At 37.0% G+C, this 22,672-nt stretch overlaps 1 protein-coding gene across 2 annotated transcripts in view; it reads left to right on the top strand.

Annotated features, from left to right (window-relative positions):
* The window catches only part of GLRA3 (glycine receptor, alpha 3), a 70,980-nt gene that overhangs the window by 43,027 nt on the left and 5,281 nt on the right, over positions 1–22,672 (top strand). Inside the window, exons 5-7 of one of the 2 annotated variants that reach the window (XM_010569968.1) lie at positions 3,284–3,421; positions 15,282–15,496; positions 18,187–18,333. In XM_010569968.1, the coding sequence (XP_010568270.1) occupies positions 3,284–3,421; positions 15,282–15,496; positions 18,187–18,333 (500 nt within the window). Of the gene's footprint in view, positions 1–3,283; positions 3,422–15,281; positions 15,497–18,186; positions 18,346–22,672 lie in introns of both variants that reach the window. The other variant, XM_010569969.1, reaches the window with a different exon arrangement.

Below are 22,672 nucleotides of genomic sequence, written 5' to 3'. Positions count from 1 at the left end.
CCAACCCCACCCCCCCCCTCTGTTTTTGTTTCTGCTGTTCTCCCCCCCCCCCCCCCCCATTGATGGCACTAATCAATTTGGTGCCTTTTCCATATCAGGAACTTAAGTCTCTACTTTGTTGCTGAAACTGAACTTTTCAAAATCTTCCATGATGTCTTCCCATGCTGCTGGGAGTCCAGACACTTCAGTAAGGGACACTAATTACATTAATCAGCAGAAGTCCCAAATTTAGGGTGCTGGAGGACTGATTTTTAGGCTCATTGCATATACAACGCCATACACCTAAATCATAACAGTATATATACTACAGTATGGTAACCACTGACAGTTTTAAAGGGCCATTCCTATAGAAATGCCTTTTTCACCTTATGCACAGTGTACACAATATTATGAGCATTCTGAGTGTTAGGCACTGTGCTATTCAGCAGGTATTCTATATAAAATTAATTAAAAACCAAAAATATTTTCCTTTTTTTTTTGAGATATTAAGGAAGCTCAGTTAGCTCAATTAGTATTGTTGTTCCTCCTGAAAAATTTCCAACACAGAACAATGTGGGTTTTAACCCTTTTGTAGATAGGATATCCTGGGAAGGACCTAGGACATGTGCTGCAGTTTGTTCTTGGAAATTCTGATTCTACTTTATTTCTGCTGGTGACTAGATACTTTCCACTGTAGTCTTTCTTCCTTTTCTCCATGCCAAGAAGAAAGAACAATGCAGTAGTTGGAAAAAAGAAAGAGATCATCAGTTTATTTGGAACTGTACCAAATAACAAAATATTTTCAGCTGGAAAATCAGGAATACCTGTCCTTGTTAACACTGCTCACTAAAGAAAATTTAGAGGCAAATTTGAGTTATCAAATAGTTCAGTATGCTTAAATAATTTATGTTTTCTCACTTCCCCACTTACAGGACTATTACAAGATTTTTGATGTCCCTAATTTAATGGGCACATTTGATTGGGCTATGTATTTCACATTTAATAAAGGGCCATATATTTAATAGAGATTTATTTTAAGTTGATTTAATTTAACTTACCTAGTGGAAATATGATATATATTATACTATTTTAAATTTCTTTGGTATAACATAAACTCACATCTCCATTAAGCTCCTTTATATTTTAAGACACATTTACTTTATAACTATGATCTTGACTTACAAAACTGAAGTTACAGTATTGAATGCTAAAGATTTATTTGGGTATTTAAAATGTAAACATGATAAAAATGAATTACCACATCAGCATTTTGCATACACTGCTATTATTTTTAACAGAGTGCACTATAGAAGAATTAGTGGGCAGCATTAGAGATGAATGAATCTGATTTAGTGAAATACATTTTGACACAGCAGTTGTTTCTTGTCAGTTCAATGAGTTTTACTCAGGGGATATCACTTCTGGCTATAATCTACATGCTTCAAATGATAATCTGCTTTACACACAACTGCTTTTTGTCTGGATTCATGGGAAGTTTGATACTTCTGATTTTTCATAGTTTATGGCATTTAATAGTGAATTTTTAGACTGTGTTTATGGAATGTCATGCATTCAATAAGACAGAAAAATAAGTGTCTCCTTGCACAGTTAGTATACGCTTGTAATGACTTGAGTAATGTCTGATCTTAATTAAATACTTATTTAAAAGGATATGGTCTCTATTTTAGCATATTCATCCAGCCCCTACAAAATACCAAAGTAAACCAACAGTCAGCCTGAGTTCCTGTGAATACCTTGTATAAAGATACTCTCCAAAAGAAACATCAAGAATGTAGAAGCAAGGAGAGGTGTTGAAAACAGTTTTAAATGTATAAACACCGATTCTTAGCTTATAGGTGCATTCAACATAGATCAGAAAGGATGAAGTGTGTCTCAGATTTGAGGTCAGCATATCAGGGCATTATGACTGAATAGCATTTATAGATGTGTTCAAAGAATAATGAAGTCACTGAATATAATGGGAAAGATTTATGCTCACACACCAAAGAGGTTATTGCCTTCACTGGAACTCAAAATTTCAGTATTTGAGGGCAGACAGTTACTCTTAGAAAGTTCTGAACAATATACTTTGAACAGTAATTTGTTACTGGTAGATTAAAAGATATTTCCAGTTATCAGTAGGTTATCCGCAACAGCTCATTAGCATTGGACTAAAGCAGAAAGGAAATACGGGAAAGAAACAAAATAGATGAGTGAAAGGTATATAATTTAGATGTAAAAATTACTCCCTTTTCCTTCTGGTTCAAGCTATTGTATGTGGCTCAAATGTACGCTTGTCGTTCAAACTATTACAACAATAGAAGCTATGTACTTTTAGATTTCAATCTTAAAATCTCACTTTGACTCTGTTTCTTAATGAAACGTGAATAAGAAGCTTTTTTTTTTTCCCCCAGTTGTCATAACCAAATAAAATTAATTCAGAAAAAATTTAGAATAAATGCCAGGGATATACTGGAAAGTTCATATATCACATATTCAGAGGAAGTAAAACTATTTTCCCCAATGATATCCCATGCAAATATTCAGCTGAGAGAGGCAAACAGAAGGAAAAAGTACTTGCCCTTTACAAAGTCTGGGCCTTGATTAGTACTTCTACTACAGCTTTTGCTGGTTTATTTAATCTTATACACACATGCATAAGGTACGGGTAAGTGCAGGAATCTGAATATTGAAACCGAATGCCTTTTAATATCATAATAAGTCATAGTCAGGTAATATAAGAACACTACAATCAATTGCTTTCCCTTGTTTTGTACCAGTTCTGGAGAAAAGTAGTTTTTCAACTAGTACCTCACTCCTGCAGAAATTTTTATTCATTGTTCTCTTTGAAGAATTTGCACCTAACAATTCAAATTGACATAAATCCATAAACATAGCTTTGACAATCCATCATTTCACCTCAAATAAAAGGAAAAAGAGATCTGAGTGTGAAGGGCCTATTTTATCCTTCATCAGCTGGGGGGCAGGGGGTAAGATTTTCCCAAGTCCCCTAGAGAATTGGATGTTTAGCTCATTTTGATGCTTTTGTTAATTCCATTAATAGACTACCTGACTATTAAGATTTCACAAAGGATGCATAGGACTGGCTTTTTTTCCTAATTCAGTATGGTATAGAATGGCAGATAGCACACTGTGATTAACAGGTACAAACAGACCCCTGTATTATCTCCTTTTTATGACATTTGATTAAGTCATGACTATTTGTTATGTCCCTGCTTTTCAAAGTTTCCAGCTGCTTTAGAGTTTATTTGCGGTTTGGTTTTTGTTTTTGTTTTTTTTTTAGTTGGATACACAATGAATGATCTCATTTTTGAATGGCAAGAAAAGGGAGCAGTTCAAGTAGCAGAAGGTCTCACTCTGCCACAGTTTCTGTTGAAAGAAGAAAAGGATTTATGTTACTGCACGAAGCATTACAACACAGGTAGGAAAGCATATTAGTGATTAAAACTGGAAAGACATTTAAAATTTATTGTTACTTTGGAGAGTTGTTTTGGTTTTTTACATATGCTTACTGAACTCACAAGAAGATTAAAATATACAGGTGCATTGGGCAGGATGATGCAGTCTTAAATAACTGACACAATGAAACAAAACTACCTGAAGGCTGATCAAACTTCTATTTCAGTAAACTTAAGAAAATACATATTTGAAATAATTAAGAAGCAATTCAGTCAGGAGTTTTATTTTTACAGCGGGTGCCATGACCACATCTACACTGTGGGATCTGAAGCACTGCTAAAATCCAAAGGCCCATGTGCTGTTCACTAAGCATGGCCTGGCTCAGTCAGGAAAAAGGGACACAGGGTTGCCAAGCCAGCTATCCCTGCCCTAGTTCTTAAAGCAAGGGAGCAATGCAAACAATCTGAAAGCATCCTTAATGTACAATGGCCAGGTGACCAAACTAGACATGGCCTTTCTGAGATAAAGCCTTTGTAGAACTGCAATGTTTAGCTCATCATCTCTGGGTTTATTTGAAAAAGGGGGGTTTTAACATTACTAATATAGTTATTTTTAATTGTAAAAAATTATCTCAATAACTAGACAATCACAAGCATAATAATCCTCAAAAAAACCATGTAGCAAAGGCTTAGAATGCACAGCTTCCATCTTCTCATGGGAAAAAAAACCCTAGAACTCTTTCATTCTAATCCATATCTCTCTTCATTTCTGCTCTCCAATTTGATTCTTAATAAACATATCTTGAAATTTAAGTTTAGAACTGATTTATTTGGATTCTGCTGAAATGGCAGAAAGGATAAAATTCAATAGGTGACATTCATAACAAATGTCCTGTTGCAATCAAAATTAAGGAAGAATAATTTTCAGCACTGAGTTTTATCACAGCTGCCATGGTGCCCTAACAGAGGGAAAGGTTCTCTAATAATTTCCATTTAGAGTGGGGATATATTGATAGAGATGTTCTGTAGTGTTCCCTAAAACAAATTGGAAATACATAACATGCACTTTTACTGGAAAAATACTAATATCTGGCTAATCCTTAAAAACCTTCCCGAAATGGAGATACATATCCTATAGCAGGGTAATTTTTTCACTCAAATATCCCTTTGTTAATGATAATAATGAAATTAATATTATTCCTTTTTTCTTTTTACTGTAATCCCTATGACAAACAAGAAAATTTTGCTTTTGTTATTTTAGTTTGTCTCCTTTGAGATATATAGGCAACCTCTTCTTCCATTTTAGGACTCTCCTGCTTTTGTGCCTTTTTAACATGTGCCTGTAACTGTACTTCTATAATCTGTATAGCGATATTAAGAAATGAGAACTTGTGGTAGAAAATATTCTCCTCATTTTTCCAAAGTTCATTTGGACAATATGATGCATCAAAAACCTCTAACTGAGGAACTAAAACATTACTGTGGTACTTAATGTGATATTGAATGGAAACCTGTTTTAAAATGTCAGAACTTCCAGTGATTTCCAAATATCTCTCTAAACTTCTCATCCAAAGCTGACTTGTACTCTGATTTGTCTGAGAATTTCATTACAATCATCATAGTTTAAACCTTTTGATTTTGACCGAAACTTCATTTTTTCAATATTTTTGAACCCCTACCTTTTTCTTTATAAACTATGTTTCAAGCCTATTTGAGTTGGTACTAATTTTCTTCTAGGCAGAAATAGGAAAACATGCTAGGCCTAGGCATAACACACTAGGTTGCATGGGGTCAACTTACATCTACTGTCTTTTCCTGTGGCCCTAAACTGAGGTGAGAAGCGGGAGGAACAGATGTTATTAACTGCATGTAAGATCTCTCCAAATATGCCTGCAAGAGAAGTGCACTTATCCTTGTGAACCGCTGTCACAGTTAGGTGGGAGAAGGGGTTCACCGTCATAACTCTAGAGGACAGCATGGCCAATAATCAGTCTGTTATATTTCTGTATTGCTTTGGCCAAACTGCATTTCCGTGGCCAAACAGGTACTCTAAAATGTGAGCGCAGCCCACAACTCTGAAAAGATGGCTGAAGTTTGTGCCTCTAATTAAAAAAAGAATTGGGCCATTTAATTTGTCCATAAAAAGTCAAACCATTTACTAATACAGAAAACTTGGAAGCCTGGATGCAGGCACCCACCATACATTTCAGGATGGAGACTTTAAAAGACCTCAGCAAACAAAAAGACAATTGCACAGCTGTGGAACCTGCCTATCACTGGCCAAGGAGAAAAAAATGCAATACTGAGTGGCAGCGGCTGCAGGCAGAAGTGTATGTCCTCACCAGAGGAAGCAGCAGAGTGGCCTGCTCTGAGTTACAGCACCAAAATTACAGGTACAAATCTAGAAGAATTTTGGCAGGGCAAACCAGAAAGAAAAGATAGTTTTACTCATGCAGGACTACATTTATTGTGACATTCTTTTCTTCATCATAACAGTATTTTCTCCAGAGTATTTATTTTTTTATTCAAGTCTTCAGTATGAAGTTAATTTAATCAGATTAGAAGGGTTTGGTTTGGTTTCTAGAAGGGTAGGAGTGCCCTTCATTTCTTTGTTACAACCAGTATTATTAACTACCATGTGTAGGCTAAAAATCCCTAAATATTATATTAAAAGACAACAACAACTAAGAGTTTCTTTTCCTCCATTATTTCACTCGGGTATGTGACCAGTAATGTGCTTTCTTAAGGCTCCTGCAGTGAGATACTGTAGACAGATACCCCTTTTGGATAGTCCAAAAGAAACAAAAGAAAAATCATTTTCCAAAACTAGAAATAAAGCCTATTTCTCTGGCCTATGACAGATTAGATAAAATGAATTCTTAAAAGAATACTAAGCAACAGCAGCTGGTATGCAATAAGTGACCAAAGAAGAGTGTTCAATTTAAATTTAGTTACAACACAAGATGACAAGCTTTTCTGAGACATCCCGTAAAACAGAAAAAAAAATCCCCAAAATCTCCCTGAGAAACAAATTAACATGGAGCTTCAGGACAGTATGTGGAAACTCATCAACACATGTCTCATCAGTGTTTCATGTCCAATTGAAAATGGATCACTGTAACTACAGCTTGAAAAATAAACTGCTTCTAAAGATAGGGACATAATAGTTTCAGCAACGGTACAGCATAATGGCTCATCAAGTCTTGTGTTCTGAAGTGACGCAACAACATTTCTGATCATTTTCATGTTTTTGTGTCCACTGGCATATCCGCAGTGACAAATTTGGGAAGTGAAGTAGAATCGTAACAACCAGAAAATTCACAATGTGAACCATTTACATTACAAGGATAGTCTTGCTTTACCACATCCTCATGCATTGCTCCCCTGGGCTTTTATGCAACACCCCATCTTAATTTCAATCACAGGTAATTCCAATCACAGTTGCAAAAAGCCCAATATACGATAGCATGAATTTATACATAATAGCATTGGCTAACAGGCACAAACAGAAATACTTTGAATCTTGGCTTTATTCCTGCACCGTGGATAACACACTACACCTGCACTTGAATGATGCTGCTCAGGACTGTCTCTATGTCTATTGATGGGGTTTGGCTCAAAGTGTTGGATGTAGTGGTCTTGGAAACAGCGGAGCTATGGCTGCTACACTCACCATCAGAACTGATGCATTCTGTATGTTACCATTTCTGATAACTCTGTATCCTTAAATATGTGATCTTGATGAACAGCCCACTTCCTTAACTCCACATTCCCCATTCGACCTCCTAAACATACATCCCAAACACAACCTTTTCTCATGATTCCTTTGGTACCCCCTTAAGGTCAAAGAAGTTGTTTAATAACCTGTAGATTATGCCATTTCTAGGTCCTATGTTCAACTGACTTACGGCCTTACATTTGACCATTTTGTTGCCAACATGATAGTGATTAAAGGACGCATAGCTTTGATGCCTTACTCTGCCCACAAGAACTCAAACCCCTACTTGTTTTGACAAATACCTAAACCACTCTTTTTGAGACTATAGCAGTGACTTTTGAGCCATGGCTTTTTAACTCCTTGGGGTTTTTTCATAGACCACTTCTCAGAAAAGGAAGCTTGTACTTTTTGTCCAGAAGGTATTCCATGGGCATGAAAACTCTGAAGCTGCTCATTCCTTCACTGAAAATGGAGAAATGATAAACACTTCAAAGAACAGTCTATGACAGGCTGAGGACATGACCATCCATAGACACAGAAGACAGCACTGCCTGACTCCAACAGGGCATTTTTCTCTGCAAGAGAAGAAAACTCACCTCAATTGTCACCCCTGCACTGAACAAAATTTAAACATTCTACTTTAAAGTTTCATTGAATAAAAAGGCTCCCAGGCCTTTCCTGTAGAACTGCTACCTACCCAGTCCATCCCCAGCCTGTACCAGTGCATGGGGTTATGCCATCCTCATCACAGAACTGTGCGTTTGTCTTTGCTGACTGTCATGATGTTGCAGTGAGTCCTCCAGCCTACAGAGGTCCCTCTGAATGGCAGCTTGGTCCTCCATTCGGTGAGAGATGGGAAGTGGAAATTCATCAAGCTGAAAAAAAATTGGTTGCTCTTTTCCACATTTATTTTCAACTTTCTTTTACTGCAGTCATTATCAGTCTTACACCAACGTTAAGTTTACCACCTGCCCCAGTATTTGTTTCCAAACAAGGTATGTAAAGTCACTTCCTTCCTGACCAAGAACTTATGTAGTCAATGGCAGGTGACAGCACCAGCACTGGTATCCCCCAGTATACCACTGATATCCACAGACTGTGACTTGGAGGAAAAACTGAATGTTAGTACATTCCTATAGCTGTTTTGTGAATCTTGGCTTTAGATACATATACACAAGCCATATGTATGAGAACTTGTCTAGTTCTATATGCCAGACACTCGACAGTCATCATTTCTAGTCAGGCTGCATGATCATAGATAAAGCCTGAATGTTTTATGATGAGGAAAAGGCAAGTACTTTTATAAGCAGTTTTAATCAGCAAAATATACTCAAATTGCATTTTTTATTTCAGTGCAAATTGCAAAAAGTGTCTGGAGACTGCACTTACCAAGTGCTTTTTTATTACCCTTTCTCCTTCTTAGAGAGGTATGAAAGTAATTTTAGCTAACTTTACTTATATGTAATCAATTTTATAGATACAGTCTCTTGAAATAACCAGCTTTGCACACACACATAATTTATGGAGTGTCTTGTTTATTTAAGAAATTTTATCATGGGAAGGCAAAAGGACTGAAAATATTTAACTGTATTTCAGTAATAAGTAAAGCAGAATGCCTCTCAAATGACTGTGTAACATTCTGGAAAGAATAAAAAGGAAGTCTTTTTACTGAATAAGGTAAACTCAGCTAGACTGCTTGCCTAGTGGTGATTATGATAATGACTCTAACAGGAGAGAAAGTAAAAGGAGCAGTACTGCCTCATGGAAAAGTCAGTTTATGCATTCTCTTTCTTCATGCTCTCTGTGAAAATCATCTGTCATTATGATTGTGGTGTGATACATAACCTGCTGTACTTTGTTGCCAAGAGAGGTTAATTGTGGTCTTATTTTAGCAGATGCAGAGCAAAGAGAAAGCACATAACAAAAGGCAGAAGGGAAGTTCTGGTGGTCTATGTCATCCCTCTTATGGCAATACAGTTTTATTTCCTTATGAGTCTGTGTCTGTTTTCAGCCAAACAGTTATTTCAGTTAGAATATTAAATTGTCCTCAGAATATTTCTTTCAACATTAATAACTTTAAAAATAAAAAGCTTTCTATTTGGGGTGTTGGGGCTTTTTTCATTAATCCAGTTTGAGGATACTTGGAGCCAATATCCTCATTCTCACTAAAGACAACAGCAACCTTTGCCAGGGTGATTCCATCCTATGTACTGGATAACCTAACCCATTAGGGCTCATGCATGCAGGGCACTTAACAAAAGCCTTGATTAATTACATGATGAATGATTTGGTTTCAGGACGATACTGATCAAAACTTCATCTGTCTGGAGCTTTAACACACACATTCATAAAGGACTAGCTTTCTACTACCTAGCACACCGAAGTGTCCCAACTCAGGATGAGATGAGTGCCAGAACCAGCATTAAGGAAGGGCTGAAAAAATACAGCAAAAGGGATGGCCTGCAGTGAGATCATGTTATACGTATACATTATATCTCATGAACTATTCTCAGTGTGTATTGTCCTGCAATAGACATTTGTTTTGAGTAAATATTGTCCTTTTTTCCTTCATACAAAGGTACAGAGAGTAGACAAGAATACTCAAAGCATTACAATGGCAACTATTTAGTGAGAGCCTGGGAATCCGAGGTATTAAACATTAGAAAACAGTCAAAGTCATAAAATGCAGTAGCCACGTTGCATCAATCCATACAAAATCTATTTCTTGATTCCACCTATTGTTTTGTCTTAGAAGAGTCTTTAACTTTTGTTTTTAGAAGAGAAGGCTGTCTTTACTTTTCTCTCTATAGAGAAAAGTGTGTCAGCAGGCTTTTGCAATATGTTATCTTTTCACATAAAATGAGGAACTGTGATTTTTACAAGTCCAAAAATGATAGACACTGCAGAGGTTAAGAATAACACCTGGAAATAAATACTTTGCCTAACACAATTTTCAAGCTCAGATTGAGCTTGAATGCTTAGGATCTTAGGATGGGGAGTAGAGGAATTGAGCTGCTTAAGAAAGGGATTTCCAGAAGACAGACAAAGGGGAGAAGCTCCCTATTTTATTAAGGGATCTAAATCTAAGTCGGTCATTTAGGCTGAGCATATCCTCGCCAATGAAGAAGTCCCACTCTCCCTTTCTCCTGTCCTGCTGTCTTTCAGTACTTAATTTCATGTTAAACCTGTGCCTCTAGCTATTTTTCAAGGAGGAAAATGCAGTGCTAGAGGAGAGGACCATCATCACAGTTCAATTGCCCCAGGACTCTGTTAGCAAATCTCCATAGTTAGCAATATTTTGGCCCTCTGGCTGGCTGTTTGTTGGTCACCAGTTGCTGGTAAAAACAGAATTGTGTAGTCTACATCCATATTGACAGATGTGTTAGAATCAGAATATAAAATATCTGCTTCCTAGGTCTAAGACTTATACTCTGCAGGGCTCCATAAAGATTTATTCAGATTTGCTTAACTTAGTTTAGTTCAGTTCAATTTTGCTAAGCTTTGAATCATTCCCTATTCAGCAAATATAAAATGCTTATTTTAAGTAAATAGTTTAATGTAATTTCATTAAGCTATATAGTCTTTAGGCCACAGTCCTCTCTCCATTCATAAGATATTTCACAGTAGATCAGATATTAACATTATCAATGGCTTTTCTTATTAGGAAGTCCAGACTATGATTTACTAAGTAGTATCAAGAACCAGAACCTTCAGCAGATATGTCTCCATTCCACGTGGATTAATAGCTGAATCTGTGCATGCTTAGTTCTTTTTTTTTTGTTTAAACTTATTATTTTTATTTTTATTATGTTATTAATTTTTAATTTCATAGTGATTTAATAATTATAATTACTCTCACCTTTATTAGAAATTACCTATTTCTCAGGCACACTATTTCCTTGGCTCAGTTTCTTAAGGTGATTCTCCATTATGAAAACTTTCTATGTAGCTTCAGAAACAGCTACTCAGCCTTCCTGGGAATTGTAAACATGACCATGACATTGTAAGGGTACAGTAAGAAAAGCTTCCCCCAAGCCATATCTTAAGGGTTGCTAAAAGGGGACAAATATATTTAAGTTCTACCAAGTACTACCTCTGGAGCTGTTTGAGGCAGGCGAAACTGAAAAGAAGGACTCCTTATGTCCTGAAAGCTACTACTTATGCTTGATTTCCCTTGCACATTCCACACTGCTGGCAGTACCTTTTAATCACACAAGTATACTGCTGCCTTCATAGCCCACTGCTTAAATAGCACTTGCTGTAGCCAGAGGAGGCTGTGCAGTGTGAAGGTATGCTAAGGTAAAAAATTGCTCTTCTCATGTTACTCACAATGAGCCACAGCAGCAACGACCAAAAGAAGAATATGTGACCTAGACACTGACTCCGAAGAAAAGCCACTTATACTTTCCAGGAGAAATAAAAACCATACAGACTGACTGGAATATACATTTTTTCCACTACAATATCGGTTTCAGTGTGGACATTGCATGGAAATCATGCCAGCCCAGCAGGACTGACATTGTTACCAAAGAACATGTGTAAGAGAGAAAAATGCACGTGCATATATACCACTACGTTCACTTCATACGCATAGGTACAGCATTCAGCAAGACAGCACTTTTGGTGCTTTTAGCACACTTGAATCCCTGGTTAGGCTAGGCTTACAAACACAAAGAAGATTACCTCTGTTTCAGGGAAAAATGTTTATCCTTTAGGAAGCCCTCAGTAACAGTTCTTTCTTTTGCATTACAAAAATCTGTCCATTGTATGGATTGTGTGCACATCTATATTTAGCTCTGGTCCAAAACTGGCATCAGGCCTTAATTTGTTACTCAGCCTCAGGAAAACCACAATACTACAAAGGTTTCATATACTCCTCCTAGCCAATCTCCATGACATTTACAGTGCATATCAGAATGAACTAGAGTTTACCTTTGATGTACTGCAAATGAATTATTAGAGCAATGCTCTTAGCTGCTTGTCTTTCTCCTTCCCCAACCGAGATGACTTCATGGGTATGTCTCTTCTGAACCATTCAAGCATCCAGTCAAATAGATTAAACCACAGCTAACCTGGCTTTGAATTCGAAATAGAATACAGGAAGAGAAAGGAGGCCCACAGCTGGATGCTGGCTTCAGCTGGGAAACAACAGCACAGCCTCTGCTGGCTGCCTCCTGGCTGAAACTCACATCTGCTAGTGCAAATGTGTTTTTTCCCATTCTGCTTCATTAGCCAAGCTTATGCAGGTGGTTCTAATCTCAGCCAGGAAGGGCAAAAACTAACATCACCCCTTCCACACTTAGACTAGCAACTACTGCAATTGCAGTGCCGAGACTGACTTCCAACTGCTGCTGTTCTCCAATAGTCAGCAGTGGAGTAACAGAGAGAAGTGTCTACCTGGGTAGCTATGAGTCTGCCTGGGGAGTTGTCACATACTAATTTTTCGTGCTACACTGGAACAGAGTACATGAGGAATACAGTGGTCTTGCCTGGGAAGCAGTGGACATATGACTGGCATGTCCATAAACTCATTGAGCCCAAGATGAAGGTTGGAGTCTAAGTCACACGTTCTGTGGCGTAAGCAAAGACATTTTTCCACTTTGAGACACACTTCACTTACTTTTTTTTTTACCTTGGCTAATGATACAAAAATACAAAACCAAGCAAAAAGATTTTTTCCATATAATTCCTCTGACACATCACCCAGTCCTAGTTCTGGCCTCTTCATAATCCCATCTCTTTTCTTTTCTGTGGTTACAATATATTCCATTTGCACTTCTTTCTTTCATAATCTTCCAATTTTTTTAGGGTTCTGTTGTCTACAGCTATTCCTCTCTTTCTCCTTAGTACAAACCTGGCAAACTTGCAACAACATAAAAATAATCCACATCAGAGCTAGTATATTATTTATTGCTTCCTGTTTAGGACCACTGTATTTTTGTGCTGAGAGCTCTGTAATAATCCAAGCCCACTTGAGTACTCGGAAAGAGACTCAGATCTCTTAACCCACCTTTCTCTGGAGAAAAAAAATAAGTACAAGCAATAGCCAACATTTATTGACACTCCAGTTATGCATATATTACCCATTCTGATGCTCCTTCGTTTTCCTTCCTAATTTGTTTTGAAAGAAGAAGAAAATATGCATAAGAAGAAAATGTTGCATGCTGAACTGTAATTCTTGCTGATGTGATGCCAAATAAAACAGCTTTGCAAGAGACCTAGACTTGGTTGATGCATTTCTGTCACTCCTTACCACCATGGTTTACTGTGATGTATGAGAGAAGAGACTGCTGCTGTCTAAGGCTGCTGGATTAACAGAACAAATGTCACAAAAAAGAAATCTTCAGCATAAGGACCACTTTGAAGTAAGAATATGATTCTGACAAAGGCCAGTCAGTGCAGAACTTCTAGTTACGTGGGGTGTACTGAGCTGCTAAGTAAAAGAATGTATCATGCAGGTATCCATTCAAAGATCCTGAAAGAGAAACATAGGGGAAAATCCTGGCCTTTTCTGAAGTAAACATCAAAATTCCCATTCACTTTGTTAAACCAGGACTTCATCCCTTGATTGAAGCAGAAATCAGTTTTGAAGCTGGGGCAGCAGATGGTTGAGCCAGGATTTGGGACACAGGTTTCAGGAGTGTAGATAGGATTCAGAAAACAGCAGCAATTAGGAATGGAACTAATAATTGAGCCGGCAGATATGAAACTCCTGAGATATATCATATCATTTTAAAATTGAACATCATAACTACTGTCTTTCTAAATATTTTTTTTAGTGCCTCAGCAGAATAAAAATTTCATACAATGACTTTTACTATGACAGCATAGAAAGAACTAATGGCCTGTTAAGAGAACATTATTCAAAAATAATGAAGTTCAAAAGATATTTCCAAGCACTTAATATGCCTATAATAAAAACATTTCAGTTTGACTTTACCTGAAACTCATTTCCATATGCCTAAGACTATTGTCACAGCATAATACACAATATATTAAATTAGTATAGGATAAGCTCCTAAATAAGTCCATTACATAAGTTTTGTTAGTATGGTAAATATTAAAGCACTATTAATGTGGAACAATTTGCTATAAAATGGCATTTTGGCAAATAAAAATGCATTAGGAAAATATCTGTCAAAACCTACTGGAAAACATAACCAAAAAACTTCATACCACAAAATAAATAACTGTATAGCTTTCCATGTTAAACTTAGAATTAGGAAATGCTTTCATTCAAATGAGGAAGAAATCTGATGTATGTATATTTCCTGCTGTGAGAAACTGTTTCATGTATACACTATTTATAGTAATAACATTGCCTTCAGCACCATTCTTACATGACTAATATGAGCATTGAGAAGAATTATAAAATCTAATGAGACCAGGTCAAGATCTGTGAAATAATCTACAGTTTACTGGGTTAAAAAAAAAAAGTTGGGATAAGAGAAAAAAATGGTTTTATGGCATTTCTATGAGCAAACAGTAGATTTTTTTTTGTTGTTCTGGTTTGGTTAAATCAGTGGAAGTTGATTGATGTTCAGTATCTGGAAAAAAATAATTAGCATCCTAAAATTGCCTAATCTCAAATTCTCAATTTCTGTTTGAATCACGGTCATTGTACTTTTGAGCTGGAACAGTTTGAATGGGGATAAAGGAAGAGATTTAGCAGAATCTCCTATTGATAACCTAATGCCCACACTGGTCTCACTATATTTTTTGCAAATTCATTGGATTAAATAAAAATAAATTTAAGCTTTAAATTGAAACAAAAGATAAAGGAGATATTATACAATGGGAGAGCAAGCCTTTTCTTTGCATACAGCAGTATTGCCAAACACAGTAAGTGGAAAACCAAGTGTGATCTCACAGAGCAACTTTCCTATGTCATAATGAATTGTGTTTTGTATTTTATAAGGAAAGAAGAGTTCCAGAGGTTACTGAATTCTTAAATTTTCAGTTTTTCTGTCCCCTTTCTTTCCAGTGTATATTCCTGTTACAGTGGGAACCATGTATATTAAAAATCACTGAAAAGAAATCGAAACATCCATCTTTCATTAGAGAACAAATATATTTGACAGTGTAAATTTTTTAGAGTGTGCACTAGATGTTGACTGTAAAGAACATTCTATTTCTATTCAATATTTCTTCTTTGTTATAAAAAGGAAAGTTTACATGTATTGAAGTCCGATTTCACCTTGAGAGGCAGATGGGTTACTATCTCATCCAGATGTACATACCGAGTCTCTTGATCGTCATTCTCTCCTGGGTGTCATTTTGGATCAATATGGATGCAGCTCCAGCCAGAGTGGCTTTAGGCATAACAACTGTACTGACCATGACAACACAAAGCTCAGGTTCACGAGCATCTCTTCCAAAGGTAGGCAGAATTTCCTTTGTTTGTGCCACGTTAGTACAAAGTCATAATGCTATGTGACAAATAAACACTTTCAGTCAACCTTATGTGTTTTAATTATCAGCATTTAAGTATCTTCTAAAGGAGATAAATAACTTCGAAATATTTAAAGGTTGAGTCACCAAATATATTCTATTTGTCCCGTCTCAACTATTTAGCCAACCACACACCTACTAAATTCCATAAACCTCAGCAAGTGATGAAAGCAATGTTATTCAGTACTACATAAATGCCATCTAGCAATTGACTAGTTTGTCCTTTCCAGGTCCCAGTATCTGATGACATGCTAGCAGATATGACTGAATTTCTGAAGGTCATAGATTCCAACTTATTCTCAATGATATTCCTTTCCCAAAACCTGCCTACATTATGAATTAATTCACCAGTTACAAACACATTTACATTAAAATATAGAAAAATGTGAAGTTAAATAGCTCCAAACAATTGTATAAAGAATGGTTCACTACACATAGCTCATGTGTAGCTTGTAACTCATAAATAGCTTAAAGTATAGTTCTATGATTAACTATTTACTTGTCATTGCTTTAAAATTTTCTTTTTCATTTTAAGGGTTATTCCTTGACCATCTTCATGGGCCATTGCAGTTAATGGAAATAAAATGTATACAACAAAAATACATAAAGTCCACTTCTGTATTATCACAGATTCATAGAATCATAGAATCATTTAGGTTGGAAAAGACCTTTAAGATCACTGAGTCCAACCATCAACCATGCCCCCTAAACCATGTCCTGAAGTGCCTTGTCTATGTGTTTTTTTAATACCTCCAGGGATGGTGACTTCCCTGGGCAGCCTGTTCCAATACCTGGCAACCCTTTCAGAAAAGAAATTTTTCCTAATATCCAACCTAAATCTCCCTTGCCGCAACTTGAGGCCGTTTCCTATTGTCCTATCTCCAGCCACCTGACAGAAGAGACCAGCACCCACCTCACTACAACCCCCTTTCAGGCAGTTGTAGAGAGTGGTAAGGTCTCCCCTCAGCCTCCATTTCTCCAGACTAAACAGCCCCAGCTCCCTCAGCTGCTCCTCATACGACTTGTGCTCCAGACCCCTCACCAACTTGGTTGCCCTTCTCTGGACACGCTCCAGCACCTCAATGTCTTTCCTGTAGTGAGGGGCCCAAAACTGAACACAGGACTCGAGGTGCGGCCTCACTAGTGCCGAGTACAGGGGGCCGATCACTTCCCTGCTCCTGCTGGCCACACTATTTCTGATACAGGCCAGGATGCTATTGGCCTTCTTGGCCACCTGGGCACACTGCTGGCTCATATTCAGCTGGCTGTCAACCAGCACCCCCAGGTCTTTTTCTGCCAGGCAGCTTTCCAGCCACTCTTCCCCAAGCCTGTAGCACTGCATGGGGTTGTTGTGACCAAATGCAGGACGTGGCACTTGGCCTTGTTGAACCTCATACAATTGGCCTTGGCCCATCAATCCAGCCTGTCCAGATCTTTCTGTAAAAGCCTTCCTACCCTCGAGCAGATCAACATTCCTGTCTAACTTGGTGTCACCTGCAAACTTACTGAGGATGCATTCGATCCCCTTGTCCAGATCATTAATAAAAATATTAAACAGAACCAGCCCCAATACTGAGCCCTGGGGAACACCACTTGTGACCTGCTGCCAACTGGATTTAACTCCATTCACCACAACCCTCTGGGCTCATCCAGCCAGCCAGTTTTTTACCAAGTGAAGAGTACACTTGTCTAAGCCATAAGCTGCCAAATAGTTTTAACATGGTATTTTTAGTTTGGCTAATTAAATTTTTTTCTAAGTAGATACCCCTAACAGAGGTGGCTGTGCTTTGTGCCTCAAATATGAATGCATCTGAATGTAGCATCAACAGATAAGAAAATGGAATGCTATAAAAACTAAGAAAAGAGAGAATGTAAGAGGTTACCGAACAGAGCTATGGATGTTTTTTGTCACATTTTAGATCCCTGAAGCTAGCTATGTTGTCTTCTATGAAAAAGCTCTTGTAAATCTGCACACAGAGAGGGAACAGGCCCTACTTTCCTAGTTCAGATTATGTCCTGCAGCTGAGTTGGCAATAAAGGACTGTGATGAGTTCATCTGCTCTGTAATTGATTTTCAGTACTTCTACTGTGTCAAAATTACAGGACTAATTTGAACCTATATCTTTGATTTACCATGCCTGTGTTAGCAGAGAATGAACATATCAGAGTTCTCCATCCATCTCCCTTCTTCTACCTAATTTCTGTTCCAGGAACTCTAAATCAGATCCATTATAATATAGGAATTCCCACTGGTCCCACTATAAACTATTCTCTGGTTCCTTAGTATCATTCACAAATCTCAGTGGGACAAATGGAGGAAGAGCATGTGCTTCTTGTGGATTTTTTGGTTTGTGATAAAATACACAGTACGCTATGAGGAACTGTTAATGACGTAAACAGTAATCACATTTTGTGAAAGACTCAATTTTTTAAAATAATATTTAATGGTTATAGACTGAATTGTTGTCCCTCTTATTATCTAGCTTTCATGTTAAGTTTTATTTGATAAGAGTAGTTTTGGGATGTGGAGATATTAATGCATTTACTCCTGACATGAAATACTAAACTTCACATCTGTGGTTTTAACATATTCAGTCTTCTGCTCTATTCTCTCCATAGGTGTCATATGTCAAAGCGATTGACATCTGGATGGCTGTGTGTCTGCTCTTTGTATTTTCTGCACTTTTGGAGTACGCAGCTGTAAACTTTGTTTCAAGGCAGCATAAAGAACTTCTGCGATTCCGCCGCAAGAGGAAGAAGAACAAGGTAAAAATAACAGTATTCACAACTTTGAAAGAGAGTCTAAGATTGATTTATGCCAGGATATAGGGTTAATTTGGTAAACATACTGCAGCTTAAAGTGGCAATATAAATAAAATGGCAGCAGAGAATAAAATTCACTATAGGCAGAGGGTCACTACAAGGACTACGCACTGCATAAATCCAACTTGAATTCTCAGAAGAGGGATTAAGAGGGATTTAAATGAGGCATGGGCCATGTGGGAGCCATCTGCACAAGCATGAATTTCACTCTGTTAGAAGGGCTACGTTATACTTCAGTGGATGAATGTTACTGATACTTGCAGCAGTTTGTGTACTACATTGAGATTCAACAAATAATGTTTCCTAATTTCATTCTAGTATTCAGTTCAAAGCCTTAACAGCTGTTTCATGTAAAAATTTTTCAATACAAAAAATATTTATTCAATTAATATTATTTACTTTAAAAGGCTGAGAAGTTGGGGTTTTTCCTTCTGTCATGTAAATTGTTCATACAGCTAGTAAGAAACTTTGATATAACAATGGTTATTAATATTTATTTTATAGTTGAAGCTATCTAGACTACCAGTAAAATAAGTCACTACCAATGTGCAAAGTCAAACAGCAAAAGCTACAGGTTTGAATTCTGAAGTCCAGTTAAATCAAGCAATAAGCAAAATTTCTTATAACAATATGTAACTCCTAATTCTGATTTTTCAAAGAGTAAATGTTTCTCCAACCTACTCATTAAATGAGTGCTCACCACTGATGTCATGCAGAGCCTTTCCACTGGGTATGTGGCTTTCAGTCACTATCTCTCTAGAATATTACTGTGGATGAAAGTCTGACCATAGCAACATGACTCAGTTCAGCCATCTTTTGTTCCTGAAGACTTACCTCTATTTACTGCTTACATCACAAGAAGAAGACATTTTACAGGTTGTTTCCCTTTTACTTAGAAGATATTGAATATCTGTAATGCTGTAAAGCCTACCTAAGCAGTCTCTGCTAGCAAGACTCCATGTTAATAGGCAGGATGAACAGTCAAATGAAAGTGACATTTTCATACATTTGCCTGTTCCTGTGTGTAAAGTCCTAGACTTCTTCAGGTGCAGAGAGAAACTCATGTACTGCAGCCTAGAGGATGATTCAGACTGCATGTACCTGCTTTCAACATTTGTCCCCATGAAAAATGTGCTTTTTTTCTTTTTTGCTGACAGCAGCAGAAAAAATGCTTTCTGAGACACACAGGAGGAAAGCAGAATTTTTGTGACAGGGTATTTGTTTTTGAAATATGGCAGCTGTCTGAAAGCTGCTTAAAGGTTTGGAATGGGGGGAATGGGACGGGCAGAGATGGATTACTGGACAGGGAGAAGGTGAACCACGACAAATGCATCATGTATCAAACAGCTGTGGTGAGTGAGATATTATGTGATTATACTTTAGTCCATTCTTTTTTTTCACCATGTATTATAGTGTCTTCTGGATCTCAGGCAAATTTACCATATTCAACTTTAGTGATATCTTTTCACTTCCTTAAATAGATACCAATTATTAAAACAACAGGGTTAGAAACTGGCAGGTATTATTACCTTCCTTCCTCAGAATCAAACCGAATATCTTTCCAGCCCCCTTTTAGCAAGACTTCAGGTTCACCAAAGACACATTTTCAGCAATCGCAATCAATCAAATTTTAGCTTAGACGTATGTGAGGAAGGATATACAAAGCACTTCTAAGAGAAGACCACTTAACAAAAAAGTATGCACGTGAATAGTCTCATTGACTTAAGTGTTTTGCTGGATGAGTGCTTGACATCATGGTATTTTTGAATTCACACGTAAAAGTCCTTATTCTAATTTTACACTTCATTAGAGTCTTCTAGCTTCAGGTAGCTTGCCTGCTAGGTTCTCATAAAATTAGAGAATTAGACTTAGAGACTGCAGGGTCTGTAGTAACATATTAAGTATTCTCCTTAGATTCTGAAGGATGAAAACATCCATTTCAATGCTTTTCTTCATAACATACCCAGGTGAGGGTATTAACTATATTTGGGAGTATATGGCTTTCCCTTCCTCCCTATATCTGTATGTTTCATCATGAGACAGGTTTCTCAGCCTAAATTTACTAAAAAAATGCTTTGTTCCCATGCAAGGTTATGATTTTGAGAAATAGGCATTTTTCTGAAAAGATTAACTGAATGTTTCTTGACTGACTCCAATTCTATGTAGAGCTAGAGCTCCTGTCCAGACTTATCCTTTGAGAATACACCTTCTCAAGCTCTAGAAAGAGCTCAGCTAATTGCTTCTCTTTTTCTCTTAAACAATTCCTTGACCAACAAGTGTACTAGAATTTGAAATGTTACAGCATGGAGATTTTATCTCTTAAAAAAAATTGGATCGCATCCTAAACCCTCTGGTATACAAATAATAAATGGCGTCTTATAGATTAAAGAAAGCAGTTAATAACTAGCCTTCCTTACCACAAATGTTGTTATTTATTCACCACAATTTCTAACATGAAATGCAGGCACTGGGATCATAAGCCAAATTAAGTTGTGTTTCCTTCCTCTTTTGTCTTTTTCAAAGTCAATTACTCTAGCTCATGATTATAAAGTTTTCTATGTGTTTTTTATCCCTTTGGACTAGGTCAAATAGCACTGGCTCTCCAAAATTACCTTGTATTGACTTTTAAAACTACCACATATAAAGAGATGTTTGTTTGACCACAAAGTCAAAAGAGAAGAAAAGAAGTTAGGTTAAAAGTCTGCGTTTAAAATAAACTTCAGGAGCTTGCTTGAACATTAAATCCTCTTTCTTTTCAAAGTGAAAACTGCTATTCTATTCAGTATTTATGTCCAAATAGATTAGAGTAATAGAGCAGTTAGGATAACTTATTAAACTTTTTTTCATCCTACATGCTTACCATCTTGGGACATTTTACTAGGATTAGGTTAATTCCAGCCGATGAATACAGAATTTTTTGGCACTGGCAATTTATCTGCAAGGGTACAGCAAAATCCGCAGCGATTCGTCAGTGTTGCAAAAATCCAAAAATAGATGGTTTTGGAAATATTTCATTTCAGATATATGTTGACAGAGGAGAACATGTATGAATAATATCTAATTGCAATAGGGTAGGTGAAGAATTTCCAAGGTCTATTTTCTTTGTAATTAAAAAAGACATGCTTGTTGCAAGAAATATTTACTTTTACCAAGTAACCCTAGCAATGGTCAGATGATTGAATTTCAGTGCTGGAATGCCCTTGGGAGGTCAATGAATCCATTTTCCTGACCTAAGTCAGTGTCAGTTATACCTAATTCATCACAGTCATAAAAATTCCACAAGATCCCCTGCAATCTATTCCAATGGTTTAGAAAGTTTTTTTATTCATGCCTTTTTGGCCTCTCACAGCTTGTCTAGAAGGGGCACAGAGAACAGACTACTGCATTCCTTTATGTAGCCATTTGCACATTTCCATTCAGTCTTCTTTAAATATTCCCAGTTGGTATAGTCTTCTTTTTTTGCTCATCCTCATTCCTCTTCCCTGGAAATTCTCCTAATAAGTCCATATAATTCCTCAAAACTGTGCTTGCAACATGATGCCTAACCAGTAACAGTGAGAGCAGCTGATGGATCACATCATGCAAGCTGTACACTTCTTCATCCAAGCCAGTTTGCCATTTGCCTTTTTAACAGCATGGTATTGACCCATATCAAGACTATGACCTTCCATAACTCCCAGGTCTTTTTCCAGAACTACTGCAGAGCCATTCATTTTCCATCTTATGTTTGTGAAGCTGATTATTCCTGGCTAAATGTAGTACCTTATATTTACACCCACTGACTCTCCTTCTCTATTTTTCAGATTCTTTGTCCAAGTCATTGAATTAAATTTTAACTCTAAACATATCCTCAAACAAATGTGCAGGTTTTCCCAGATTGGAGTCTTTCGTAAATTTAACCAAAACTATGGGTTATTCCTTCTCAATGCTGATTAAAAACACAGTAGAACTGAAATCTCTCTCTTAAAAACCATATGATTGAACTTAGGTGAAACCCCTGCAGTAAACAAGTGTAGCAAACAAAATAGGAACTGCTGAGTTTTATGGAAAATTTTTTAAAATGTAATTATGTACAGGGCTGTATCAAGACATTTTGGCATCCAAAGCTCATCTATCCTTGCCATTTTCCTTATGCTTTTTCCACCTACAGTCACTGCCTCTTTCTTATACCATCTAGTACATTTGCAGCCTCCCTTCCCAGACGACAGTAACAGCAGCATCAAAGGCAATACTTAGGTGTAACTGCACCCTCTGGCTACTGGTTTTATGGTTCTAAGTATGG

Source organism: Haliaeetus leucocephalus, unplaced genomic scaffold (genome assembly GCF_000737465.1).
Source record: "Haliaeetus leucocephalus isolate CR32 unplaced genomic scaffold, Haliaeetus_leucocephalus-4.0 Scaffold284, whole genome shotgun sequence".
NCBI lineage: Eukaryota > Metazoa > Chordata > Aves > Accipitriformes > Accipitridae > Haliaeetus > Haliaeetus leucocephalus.
This window is presented reverse-complemented; position numbering and strand designations above follow the sequence as displayed.